Consider the following 14,235-nt stretch of genomic DNA (forward strand, 5'->3'; position numbering starts at 1 on the left):
CAGGATCCTGGCCTTGCCCGGCGCTGCGGAGGGGAGGGCGGGGGAGGGGAGGTCGCCGTCGGCGTCGGTCGCCCGCCCAAGGCCAGCGGGGGCGCGGGGCCCATGCACTTCAACATGCAGTTGACCAGGATCCTGGCCTCGTCGGGCGCTGCGGAGGGGAGGACGGGGGAGGGGAGGTCGCCGTCGGTCAGACCGGCGGGGCGCGGGCCGCGGGGCGCGTGCCCTTTGACATGCAGTTCACCAGGATCTTGGCCTCGCCCTGCGCTGCGGAGGGGAGGGCGGGGGAGAGGAGCAGGTCACCGTCGGTCGGCCGCCCAAGGCCAGCAGGGCGCGCGGCCCATGCACTTCAACATGCAGTTGAACAGGATCTTGGCCTTGCCCGGCGCTGCGGAGGGGATGACGGGGCAGGGGAGGTCACCGTCGGTCAGACCGGCGGGCGCGCGGGGCAAGGGGCCCGTGCACTTTGACATGCAGTTCACCAGGATCCTGGCCTCGCCCGGCGCTGCGGAGTGGGAGGGCGGGGGAGGGGAGCAGGTCCCCGTCAGTCTATCGCACAAGGCCAGTGGGACGCAGATGCAGCCCTGCACTATTTTGACTCGAAGTTCAGCACGAGCCTGGGCTGACCCGGGGCTCCGTTGTCCGTGAACGGAGAATTTGAGGGGGGTTGAGCGTCAGGCAGCACCACAATACCCGCGCTTCCGCGCTTTGGTTGTCTTAGCTTAGGCTGCTCGCGTTGATTTTTTTTTGCCCTCGTTTTTAATTTTAACCTGTTTCTCTTTGTGTCCCTAACAGATATGAGCAGACATCCTTCATCTTCTGTTGAAATTCCACATGAATCTGAGTTTATGGATCAAGTTTTTGAAGGTAAACTGGACTCCTAAGAATGTTGGAACAGATTTGTTATGATGATTTGCTTACTTACTTTATCTTGGTTTTTAGGTACCCAATCGGTTGAAACCCCAGTAGCAATGTCTGTTCAAGCTGAGGTCAGAACCTTTGGTCAGTATAAATAATTTAGATAGAAGTTTTTCCTTTCTCTGTTTTTTCACCTTATCACTACAGGTTCCCTATCAAGTTGTATTTTTACTATGTACATGTTTTATTTTTCAGACGATGCATTGTTTGTGACTTCACAATTTCCTGTAGTGGATGACTCAGATGATCAGGAGGACTTTTTGAGCACTGTCAGTTCTGTAGAGGATTTGGAGGCAGATAGTGATACTGAGACAACTGGTCACGATGTGGATGGGGGTATCATTCCACCTCAGCAAGAAGACCCCTTGTATTTAGGTGCTCCTATCACAGTTGAAGAGAGTGTGCTTTCAATCTTCTCTTTTATTCAATCAGAAAATTTAAGCGGAGCAGGTGCTGCTAAATTGTTAAAATTAGTTGAACTCCACTGCCCCAAACCTAATCATTGTGTATCTAGTCTTTACAATTTATTTCATCAATTTGAACATGTTAAGACTCCTCTGCAATCTTACTTTTATTGTAACCAGTGCTTGAAAGTTAGAACTTCCTTGACAGATATCTGTGATGAATGTAAACTTTTGAAACCCTCTGTTGACCAGGTCGTAGTTTTATCTCTAGTTGAACAGCTAACACAATTGTATGCTCGCTCAGAATTTATTGAAGATATTCAGTACAGGTTTAAGAGGGTAAAGATGAATCCCAACAATTTAGAAGATATTTTTGATGGCTCAGTTTATAAAAAGGCAATGCAGGATTTATCATCAGAAAAGTATAATATTTCATTTATGTGGAATACCGACGGCGTTTGTCTTTATGATTCTTCAAAACTGCAACTGTGGCCTTTATACTTAGTCATTAATGAACTTCCACCAGAAAAGAGGTTCAAGCGTGAAAACTTGATTCTTGTGGCTGTGTATATTGGTGAATCAAAACCAAATGTGAATGTTTATTTAAAACATGTGTATCCCCTTGTGGACCAGTTAAGGGAAGGCATCAGTGTTAGTGTTGCTGGCGAAGAAGACCCTGTAGTAGTTAAATGTTGTATAATATGTGGCACCTGTGATTCCCCAGCAAAAGCTATGATGTTTAATATGAAGCTCTTTAATGGATTTTTCTCATGTCCAATGTGCCTCAGTAAAGGGGAAAAGTCTGAGAGATCTGATGATGTTTTTGTCCATCCATATGAAGAGGATGCTATTTTAAGGACTGATGAGAGTTATGAGGAAGATGCAATTCTGTCCTGTGTTTCCAACATCAATGTAGCCAAATCAGCAAGAATAGCATCTCATGGTGTGAAGGGCCCATCATACCTTTACTTAATGGTACCCCAGATGATATGTTCAACATCAGTAGACACAATGCACTTTTTGTACCTTGGTATAATGCGCCAGCTTTTGCAACTGTGGTTTGATAAATCTCACAAGGACGAAGAGTACTCTTTGTACAAAATTGTCAAAGTTGTGAGTACTTTGTTAGTGTCCATCAGGCCACCACATTTTGTGAAAAGATTACCAAGATCCTTGCAAAATTCTGCAAATTACAAGGCCTTTGAATTGTTGATGTTATTGTACTACTATCTTCTTCCAGTTTTACAGGGACAAATGAAACAAATTTATTTCCACAACTTTAAATTGCTAATAGCAGGTGTGTCCTTGTTAAATAAGCAAAGTGTGTCATTTGCTGATATTGAAGAAGCTGAAGTATTGGTAAAACAATTTGTGAAGGACTTTCAAGAGTTGTTCGGATTTAGAAATATGTCCTTTAATGTTCACTTGATTTTGCATCTTCCTTCTACCGTCAAAGCTCTTGGTCCGGCTTGTCTTACAACATGCTTTAGATTCGAAGACCTTAATGGGAAACTTCGTAATATGATCCATGGATCCCGATATGCTGGCTCACAGTTATCCTCCAATCTGTTCTCATTTTTAAACTTGCCTAAAGTAGTACATGACTTAAAGAGTGAAAATGTTAAGAAATTTTGTACAAATGTTCACAAAAACTGGAAAAGAGTCAGAATTATTGAACTGATTTTTGAGAAGTGCTATTCTGTTGGAAGATATTGTAAAGTAGAAAATATTGCACCTTGGTTGGATGAGCTCTTGATGCATACTAACTATGAAAGTCTTTTCTCATTCCACCGTATAAAACTGAGAGGCATTTTAATAACATCAGAAAATTATCATAAAAGCAAGTGCAGTATCTCTCACTATGTACAATATTGCACCAATGGTATCAATAAGTATGGTAGTATCCGTGGCTTTGTGAAGATTACTAAGTGCACTTGTACAGAAAAGTGTTCGTGTCCAGGACAGTACTTTGCCATTGTCACTCAATATAGTAATGAAAATTGCTTCACAACAGCCAACCCCCCGCACTCTATTCAACACATCCAAAAGTGTGCCAAAACTGAAACAATTGAGGCTGTTCCTATTTCTTCAATTTCAAATGTGTGCATCTGTATAAAAATTGATGAATCGTTGTACCTATGTACTCCCCTTAATGAAATGGAAATGTACAACTAAGAAAAATACAATTGCTATGGAAAGTATCCCTCCTATTTCATTCCTCATCCTTATGACCGACGCTTGTCTAGAGAAGCATTACATGGGGAGAAAATAAGCCAATCTAGCCTGGAGAGAGAGGGGGGGGGCAGCGCGGGGCCGCGGGGCCCGCGTCTGCGTCCCCTCTTTCACGCTCCTCGCAATTTCTCATACTGGTTGGCGGCGTGCACCGGCGCGGGCCTCGCGGGCCTGGGCGTTCCCTTGGCCGCCGGGATTCGCAACCTTTGGCGTTTTCTCTGCGACGAAGCGACGCGATTCGAATCTCCAAGTGCACAGAAATTTGCGTCGAGTTCGGCTTTTTTCTGCGTTCTTTTCGTGTCGCCAACGCCAAAAGGAGACGAATAAAACAACGACCTAGGCGAGAAGTTACAGGTGGGCACAGATAAAGAAGCCCGCGCTAAAAGCCAGTTGAACGCGAGAGGACGGGCACCGTTTCTGGAAGTATTCGCGTTCTTCTTGACTTGATACCGTGTTGTCCCGTGCGCTTTCTTCGCTCGACGAAAGCAACAGCGCACCAACTTCGCTTCAAATCACCACGAACTCTGCGGAATATTTTCGCCTGCCTCATACACCAAGAAAACGGGAATAGCCGTCCTGGATTTTTACCCGGGCAATTCGTTCTCGAGTTATCGTGATGACAGACAAACACACACACAAACAGACAGACAGACAGACGCGAAACTTTTTGATCATCACTGGAGTAATAGGCTTCGCTAATCGCTCAGCCAACAAGCAGCCATAAACAAATGATACCTCAATATGAGAACTAGGTAGATGTACGCCAGACCACGTACCGCGTAACAGGCTTCGCGATACCTCACGAAACAATGTTACGCTGCGACGCGCCTGACCTACATCTACCTAGGCCTGCGGCGCTGACACCCGAGTCGAGGAAAAGTCGTAAGTACGCATTCAGACCCAAAAGTCACAAATTTTGTTCCTCGGGGTTTTATTTTTAACGAGTTACCCTACCGGAGACCATCAAATATCTGAGGAAAAACATAGAAATGTTTTGCGGTCATTTTCGTGTAGAAAAATCCCTCTTGGTGCCTAAACGGTTGAAGATAGTGCCAAATAGACGAAATTTTGATGAGTTACCTCAAAGGAATCAGTAAAACATATTTTTAACAAGCAGGCCCGCCCTTCCGCCAAACGAAGTTGCCAGCTCCGCTTCACTCCGCCGGCAACTCCGTTCGGCAGGGGCCGGGCCTGCTTGGCCTGCCGGCGGCGATGGTCGGGCCTGCGGCCCGACCATTTATGTCACGCGGTTTGCTGAAGAACATGATCGACTGATTAAGCGGGCCTTCGGCCCGCTTAAACCCGTCATCTTTGAGTTTGCCCTAAAGACTTGAGAAAGGGATGTAACGGTGAAGCACCGCTACTACAACCCACCCTTCTGCTCAGAAAACTTTTTTGGGGGTTGGGGAGAGTTTCCTTTCTATTTTGCGGTTTTTAGGCCTTTTTAGCCCGCCCTTCTGCTTTGAAAAAGCTATCCATCGGGCTTATGCAAACGACCTCGTGTGTGTCTGTGTGTCTGTGTGTCTGTCGGTGTGTCTGTCTGTCTGTCTGTTCCACTAGAAGGAGATGTGCTAGAGACTTCAAATTTTCAGGGTATCTTAAGGTTCACTCCTAGAAAACGAAACGCCTACGGCAAATCCTGCCAACCAACCCTAAGGGGCTGAAAGGGGTTATCAAAGAAAAGGGGGTAGGTCAAAAAAGTCAGAAAAAAATATTTTTTTTATGGTCTCCTAAGGGGTAACTCGTCAAAGTAGAGCCCTTTGGGCGAAAATTTCGTCCGTTTTGCTCTATCTCTCACCGTTTGGGCGCTGGAGGGAGTTTCTCTCACAAAAGTGGCCCAAAAATAAATTTATTAATTTCCGAAAATATTGGATGGTCTCCTAAGGGGTAACTCGTCAAAGTAGAGCCCTATGGGCGTAAATTTCATCCGTTTCGCTCTATCTCTAACCGTTTAGGCGCTAGAGGGTCTTTTTTGACGAAAATAAGCTAAAAATTGCCATAGTGAACAATAAGTTGTAGAAAAAGGCGTAAAAACCGCAAAATAGAAAGGAAACTCTCCCCCCAACCCCCAAAAAACGTTTTCTAAGCAGAAGGGTGGGTTGTAGTCGCGGTGCTTCACCGTTACATCCCTTTCTCGTGTCTACAAGGCAAACTCAAAGATGACGGGTTTAAGCGGGCCGAAGGCCCGCTACATCATTCGATCATGTTCTTCTGCAAATCGCGTGACAGAAATGGTCGGGCCGCAGGCCCGACCATCGCCGCCGGCAGGCCAAGCAGGCCCGGCCCCTGCCGAACGGAGTTGCCGGCGGAGCGAAGCGGAGCTGGCAACTTCGTTTGGCGGAAGGGTGGGCCTGCTTGTTTTCACTGTCAGAGCTGCCAGGTGCACCGAAGCGATGATTTAAACATCGGATCACGTTCAGCGAACATTTTTCATTAAGTTTTTCCTGTTTCAGAAAACATTTTGCTGGAACAGCAAACAGTTTGCTAACTTTACAAAGGCACACTTCTGTTTCAGCAAACACACTATTTTGCGTGAGTCTTGTATGCATGCGAATATAGTTTCGTACACTGGTTAAGGTAGCCATTTCCCGGCAAAGTCATGCACAAATTTGCACGTGTGTGATTTGTTTTACTCACATGCAGGTATGCAAAAATTTCAAACTTGGACATTCTGTGAATAATTTTACAACTTGGTCGTCGCTATGTAAAGAAGAGACCGTTCCTAGAGCGTTTAAGAATTGTACATTATGCTTGTACTTCAGATACATTTGAATTTGGCGCTCACTTCCAGTCTGCTATCGACCAGAAGTAGATGTACAAGGCCGAAATAGCGACAGCCGAGCACTGCACATACACTGCTCATCAAAATTAGCGGGCGGTTTTTTCAAACTGACGTAGATTCTATGTTTTTGGAGTAATGAAGCTAAGAATTGGCGTGCAGGCGTCCCAATCATTCATCTCGAGGCTCTGGAAGTGCGCAAGCCGTTGGCCACCCCCAAGGAGCTGTACCCTAGAGTGGAGGAGGCTGATAAAACCGGCCGTAACAACTTCAAAATTGGCACTTTAAGGGCGCAGAAAGTCAAGATTTTTCGCGAGTCGCCCCAAATTGTTGTTCTCTTTCGAACGGTGTGAGCAAAATTGCGATGGGACCAACCCACCCCCTTCCACACTTACCCCCACCCCCTCGAAGGGGTGAGTTATGATTTTCGAATCGGACAACCCCCGGCCAAACGACCCCCGCAAACACGCAACCCCATTTTGAAAATCGGCCATTTTGGAACGTTAGGTTTCGGCATGAAACATTCAGGAATGACCCCTTTTGCCATTTGGAACACATCCATACAGAGAAACCCGATGTCAACATCTTCAACCCCTTAACAGAGGGGATCTACCCCCGAGTAACTGCGTAGCGCAACCCGATAGTCGCAATGTAAAATGTTCCTTCAAAATTAAATAAAATTCAAATTTCCCGCCACTCCCGGGTTGAGGGCTACCGGTAATGGTTTCTGGCAGTCAGTATGTCGTCCTCTAGGCTCATTTTTAGCCCACCCTTCTGCTCTGAAAAAGCTATCCAGCGGGCTTATGCAAACGACCTCGTGTCTGTCTGTCTGTGTGTCTGGCTGTCTGTCGGTCTGTCTGTTGCACTAGAAGGAGATGTGCTAGACACTTGAAATTTTCAGGGTATCTTAAGGTTCACTCCTAGAGAACGAAACGCCTACGGCAAATCCTGGCAACCACTCCAAAGGGTGTTAATGGGGGTATCCAAGGTTCAAAAATTCTCCCCAAAAGGGGTAACTCGACAAAGTAGAGCCCTTTGGGCGAAAATTTCGTCCATTTCGCTAACCGTTTGGGCGCTAGAGGGTCTTTTTTGACGAAAAAAAGCTAAAAATTGCCAAAGTGAGCAATAAGGTGTAGAAAAAGGCCTAAAAACCGCAAAATAGAAAGGAAACTCTTCCCCCACCCCCTAAAAACGATTTCTAAGCAGAAGGGTGGGTTGTAGTCGCGGTGCTTCACCTTTACATCCCTTTCTCAAGTCTTTGGGGCAAACTCAAAGACGACAGGTTTAAGCGGGCCGAAGGCCCGCTACATCATTCGATCATGTTCTTCAGCACATCGCGTGACAGATGTGGTCGTGCCGCTGGCCCGACCATCGCCGCCAGCAGGCCAAGCAGGCCCAGCCCCTGCCGAACGGAGTTGCCGGCGGAGCGAAGCGTAGCTGGCATCTTCGTTTGGTGGAAGGGCGGGCCTGCTTTTTTACGTTTAGGCCCCTATGTAGCGTTTGGAATGGAGTAGGTAGTCGTCACCAACGAATTATCTATATTAACGCATTTGAAATTTGAATTTCCCGCCCAGCCGCGCCTATGGGTCGGAACTTCCGGCACTGCGGGTCAAAATGTTCGTTTGGGTTCATTGTACGACTGTGCAATATTTCATGCTTTCCTCACAAAATGCAGAATTATTTTGATAACCGCCTAGACTATTACCTCTATGCTGAAATGCTGGAGGTGCTGGTGGTGTGGTACCCGATTGGAAAAAGGTTTTGGCAGATGAAGGGGTAGTACCTCCACAAATTTAAAGTCGCCATCAACGAAGACACTGCTCATCTTTATCCTTTGCATCTTGCAAAGCATCAGAGCGTACGTTACTATTAACTTTGTGAAAACTTTTGTCACAGGTACCTTTCCATCAGTCAGTTTCACATCGTTTCTGTTGTGTTTAAACAGATGGCTGGGACAAGAGCGCTGTCCTGCTCTTCCCCTCCAAATACAAGGAATAGCAGCCCCTTCTCAATAGTGTGGCAGGCACTGTCAGAACCATTGATTTATATTAGCTTGTAGCAATGGAGATGAAGTCAGTACACTATAGAATATTCACTTCAGACGAGTGCATGTGAAGAGGTATCAGAGCTTGGCAGACCCCTACTTCACTGCCAGAGATGTGCAGGGTCATCAAACTGGTTCAGGGAGCTGCCCCATGGACCCTGACATAGGGACCATGATATGAGAAATTCATGGTGGGATCGTGGACAACGAGGCTCCAGTTACGTATAGTTTAGGGACAGTGTCCAAAATAAACAAGCAGGCACCCTTCGGCCAAACGCAGTTGCCAGCTCCACTTCCGGCAACTCCGTTCGGCTGGGGCCGGGCCTGCTTGGCCTGCCGGCGGCGATGGTCGGGCGTACGGCCCGACCATTTCAGTCTCGCGATTTACTGAAGAACAATATGTCTACCTCTAGGGCCAAAACAGTGGAAGATACGGCAAATCTGAGGGAGGTTCCTGATTCAGAATTCAGAATTCGGCGAAAAAGGCATTCTACACGGAAAAAACGAGTCGGTTGCGTTAACCCGTAACTCGGTTCTCACAACCGAGTCGCGTAGGGGAGAGTGGGGCACATTGGTCCGTTTTTTTTCTTTTTGCTCCCAATGCTTCATGTGACGAGCAAGAAATTATTTTCTATCGCCAAGTTTTAGTTTGGTCCTTACTTTACCTCAGAAAATTGGTCGCAACACTTTTCTGTAGGTACAGACTGAGGAAAACCGAAACCCGCAGAGGCCTGCTCGTGGACCAATGTGCCCCTGCCCGGGGCACATTGGGCCGACATGCATGGGGCACATTGAGCCAAGGTAAAAAAAATTGGCGAAGACAACCCTAGCTTTATTCTGAACACCATCAGGGTGTCTAAGTGTTATTCTAAGAAGAACATACCAAGTGGAAACAAGTTTTCGAAAAATTAAATAAGTCAGTTTGCAAGACGGCTCAAACTGCCCCAAGGGTAGCAAATTTCATTAATGGCTCCAAAAGATAACTGGATTGCCCTAACCAATTGGACACTGGGTGCAATCTGTAGCTAAAAGAGTAGGCTTTTCCATAAAACTTGGTTTGAAACCGAAAATTCGTGTGATGTACCTCTAAATGGGCTAGTTGTGGAGTAAAGACGTTTTACTTTTACCTGATTTTGAGGTTAAAAAATATTTAACCCCTCGCCAATCCGATAGTTGCCAGTGAACTTTGCCATACCTTCCAGAAAATCAGTCAGGGTGGTAATGGCTTCTTCCATAGTGTGAGTCAGGTCACTGCGATTGCTCTATCCTCGTGAAACTTGATGGTGGACCAATGTGCCCCATGGACCAATGTGCCCCACTCTCCCCTAGTTACTTTTGGCGTTACTAGAAAGTTGGTTGTGTCAACTATACTTTTTAGTAAAAGTAGCCTGGTCATAGCAACTAACACGAGATGGTCATGGCAACCGAGTGACCTTAGTTCGGAAAACCGAGTTACTAGTGACGAAAATAAAATTTTAAATCTTCTCGAGCCACTTCCGCCTCGTTCCCTCACCCTTCCGAGCGAAGTGACCATCTTGCTAACCCAGTAAGGCCCTCACGGAGGCCTCATGTGTTCGCAGCGGTCGGGACTTGAACCCCGGCCGCTGCGACTGCGAGACCTCCGCGATACCACTAGGCTATCGCGACGCGTATGGGGGAGCGTGCCGTACAACGACCACGTGCCGCTGCCGACGCGATCCCGGAGCCACCCGGAGCGGGCGGCGGCGGCAGCGGCCGGGCGGCAGCGGGGAGTGGGGCAGGTGGGGGAGTGGAGGGGGGCTAGCCGAGGCGCCCCGGATCCCGAAGTGAAACCGATGGATTGGTTGCAACAACCATCTCGGGTGACAATCTGAAATAGTTGTGGCAAACAAGTCGCCTGGGTACCAACATCCCAAAATCAGTTCGCCCAACTAATTCCGATGGTGGCCCCAACTAGCAGCCGCCAACCGGCAAATATGCCGGTTACCCCAACCAACCTTTTTTTTCCGTGTAGGTCCCAAACGGTGCAAGATAGAGTCAAACGGACGAAATTTTCGCCCGGAAGAAGTCTACTTTCACGAGTTACCCCTTAGAAAACCATAAAAATATTTTTTCCTACTTTTTGGACCAACCCTTATTTCTTTATTACCCCCTTTTAACCCCTTGGGGGTGGCTTCAGGATTTGCACCAGGCGTTTCGTTGTCCAGAACTGACCCCTAAGATACTCTGAAATTTGTAGACCTCTAGCTCATCTCCTTACTCTTACACGGACGACGGACGGACGGACACAAGAGCGGTTGCATAAGCCCGCTTTAATGCTTTTTTGAAAGCATAAGGGCGGACTAAAAAGGGCAACATCAGCCGTGTGAAGTCTGCTAAGCAAAAGAAGCGTTGGAATTGGGCGGGAGGGCCCCCACTCACACAGAAGCAGACACAGCAGACTCTGGAAGTTTTAAAATTAGAACTTAACAAGGAAATCCTTGAGTTCTTAAAAGACAAGAAAAAAGAAAGAAAAGAGACATTCTTTTGATGAAAATAATGAATGATATTGTACAACTGTTCAGAACTCCATCCCTTTGTGCCTGCCTCATGAGTTGCACTAAGGGATGTCTCCTTACAAACTCGTCAGGTAAAGCATCATAATCTCCTTCAAGCATTTGTTCATACACTAGGTCATCAGGGGCAATCCCGGGTGAAACGGTTTGTATACAACTCACTAAGAAATTTTCTTACAATTTATAGACTTTTATAAAATTGGATATGATTGTGTACACCGTAATATAACGATATAAAGGGTGTTTTACAAATGTGTATAATATTTGGTTAAAAATTATACAATTATATACAGGGGCATGTATACGTTTTTATAAAATCTAATACAATGTATATAAAATAAACGTGCCATATATAAAGCGCCGTATATTAGAGCATCGTTGTACCTCACGCATTTATACAGCCACATACATGTGAATAAATGCCACCTTGCCCTACATTAGAATGCATACAGGCACATACACTCATACAGTGCCTAGTAACGTTCCTGGGCACTCCCCTACATGTAGGCAAAATGTGGTTGAGTTCTAAAATGCAGCATAACTTGTAATTACAAGTTGTAATTACAAGTTATGTTAATAGAAGGTAGACGTGTCATAGACGTCGAAAAGACGTCTAAGGATAGATGCCTAGACGTCTAATGACCATCTACCATAGACGTCTAATAGATGTCGAATTTGGCCGCGAAAGTGAGATCTTTTAGACTTCCAAGTGTAGACATGGAATAGAAGTATGCAGTAAGAGGTCTTACGGACGTGGACGTCCAGGCTTCGACTGGTTCTTAGACGTTGTGTAGACGTGAATTAGATGTTAGAGAATCAGCATTGATGATAGGGCCATCATGTCAAAAGTGCTTTTTATCATTGAGATAAAACAAGTATCAACTTTATGGCGTTAGGTGTGAAACGTAGGCCCGACTGGAACCTTCCACACAGTACAAAAATTAAATCGTTCTCAGCTGTTTGAGAGACCATACTATAAGACGTAAGAGCGCTGAGGGCCGATGTGCCCGTAATGTGAGTGGTCAGCGAGAACGGATTTCAACGTAGAACAAAATGGCGAATTTTCTCTTTAATTGCAGAGGGCTTGTCCACGTAACGGTCAACCCGGAGAGTCCAACTCAAAATTCAAATTTTCACTCCGTGCAAAATCCTAGTCTGTACTACATGAACCATAGTTTCTTATTCCGGCGTTAGTTTCGAATTATTGGTGCTACTCGAGTTGCCACAGTCACGAAAAGTCAAACATTCTAAAAGTTGCCAAAGTAGCTAGATGAGAAAGCGGTATTCAGATGCTAAAATTAGGTAGAGGACGAATTTTTTTACCGGATTTTTTGCTGTGTCTTTTATGGATGACCCTTCTAGTGCCCCATTGTCGCTTCACAAGTGAACCTGCCCCGATTTTTCTGCCCGAAAATGTCAAACGAAAATATATTAGAAGCAAATGCCAGTCCGTAACGAAAAACATGTGTTTACTTGTTTTGAGCGAACGCAACGAAACCCTGAGCAAATTCATTTCAGATCCTACGTTAGTACATCGTTACAAACAAAAAATGACTCGAAACCTTTTTTGCCGTACCGATAGTTTAGGAGCTACACGGCGTTACGGACTGACATTTTTAGTAGAACTTGCTTCGTTACTACTACTGCTACACTGTGCAGACTTCTCTGCCTTTTTTTGTTACAATACTTGTAAATATTAAGGGAGCGGGTGCCCTTTTGTCAATCGGGACTTACAAGTCCTCTTAAAAGAGTACCCTAATAAAGCAATATTCGAGGGGTGCCTAACTGAGGTAATCAGGTGTACACAGAGTAGGTAATCCCTGGTAATCACCGGTAATCCTTGGTAATCGCCAGTAATCCTTGGTAATCGCCGGTAATCCTTGGTAATCGCCGGTTATCCTTGGTAATCACCGGTAATCCCTAGTAATCGCTGGTAATCCCTGGTAATCACTAGGTAATCGTTGGTAATCATCAGGTAATCTTTGGTAATCACAAAGTAATCTAGCCAGGAAATTCCTGGAAATCTTTGGTAATCACTGGTAATCTTTGGTAATCACTGGTAATCTCTGGTAATCACTGGTAATCTTTGGTAATCACTGGTAATCTTTGGTAATCACTGGTAATCTGTGGTAATCAATGGCAATCTTTGGTAATCTCTGGTAATCTTTTGTCAGTGGTAATCTTTGGAAAACATTTGTAATTATAGGTAATCTTCGGTAATCTTTGGTAATCCTTGGTAATCGGCACTTTTTGGTAATCAGGTGTACACGAATTTTTCGAGTTGGGCACCCCTTGGCAATATTCTATTCTATCCTACGGACTGACCATCAACAATGTTACGGACTGACCACCTACGAATCGGGACTACGCGCGTCCGGCGAGGGCTGCTGGTGGCAGCACAGGTACGATTCGCTTCCTCTCATGCGCGTCACAACAGTTCCGATAACCACTGCGCTGAGACATTGTAAACAATGGCGAAGACAGCGGCAGAAAGCGTTCGGGAGTACAGAGAGCGGAAGAGGGTTAGAGGTGACTATCAGGAATTGTTAGAAAAAGACAGGGCGAGGAAAGAAGTCGAACGGGCAAAACAGCGGAAGACGGCACGTGGTCGAGCGTCTCTGCGGTCCTAAAACTAGCGTACAAAAGGGCACAGCGTTTGGGAGCAAAGGTAATGTTTCATTCCCATCGATTTTAAACCAATTACTACCATTCAGTCGTTTTCACGCGTATGCTCACACTGGTGTCTGGTAGGCGAGGGGCAGGGAGGCAGTGGTGCCCCCCCCCCCTCCCCCCGCTGTTCAAAATAATTTAGTACCCTATTTTGTACACCAAATATTTTAATATTCTAGGTTTTTCAAAAGTGATATGTTATGTTTTGTTATTTTCTGACTTGAAATGAATCTATAGACCTTCTGAGCCGCTTTAAGCGCATGAGCTGGCAACGCCCCGATTTCTTTTAAAATCAGACGCAATTCAAAAAGTACGAAAATCACTTGCACCTTGAATTTGTTATGCTGAATCTGGAAATGTAATCACTTTTGTCATTCAAAGATTTATTTCGTCGTATATTCAATTATTGGCTGAGCGATAGCGAAGCCTATTACTCCAGTGATGAACAAAAAGTTTCGCGTCTGTCTGTGTGTTTGTTTGTCTGTGCGCACGATAACTCGAGAAGGAATTGAGCTAGCGACCTGGGATTTTCAGGGGAGTTTTTTTTCATAAAAAGACAGATCGAGTTCGAAGATGAGCATTCTAGCTCAAAAATTGGATTTTTAAAAAATCAAAAACAATAGGTCCTAAAAATGACGTTTTTTAAAAATATTTTTT

At 45.6% G+C, this 14,235-nt stretch overlaps 1 protein-coding gene across 1 annotated transcript in view; it reads left to right on the forward strand.

Moving 5' to 3' along the window:
- LOC127751296 (uncharacterized) overlaps positions 1-3,494 on the forward strand; it is a 5,168-nt gene extending 1,674 nt beyond the window's left edge. The window contains exons 4-6 of the mRNA XM_052274607.1: positions 793-864; positions 940-999; positions 1,111-3,494. Coding sequence (XP_052130567.1) covers positions 793-864; positions 940-999; positions 1,111-3,494 — 2,516 coding nt within the window. The remainder of the gene's footprint in view (positions 1-792; positions 865-939; positions 1,000-1,110) is intronic.
- Positions 3,495-14,235: the final 10,741 nt, after the last annotated feature.

Source organism: Frankliniella occidentalis, unplaced genomic scaffold (assembly GCF_000697945.3).
Source record: "Frankliniella occidentalis isolate FOCC.00 unplaced genomic scaffold, Focc_3.1 Scaffold417, whole genome shotgun sequence".
In the NCBI taxonomy this organism is placed as follows: Eukaryota; Metazoa; Arthropoda; class Insecta; order Thysanoptera; family Thripidae; genus Frankliniella; species Frankliniella occidentalis.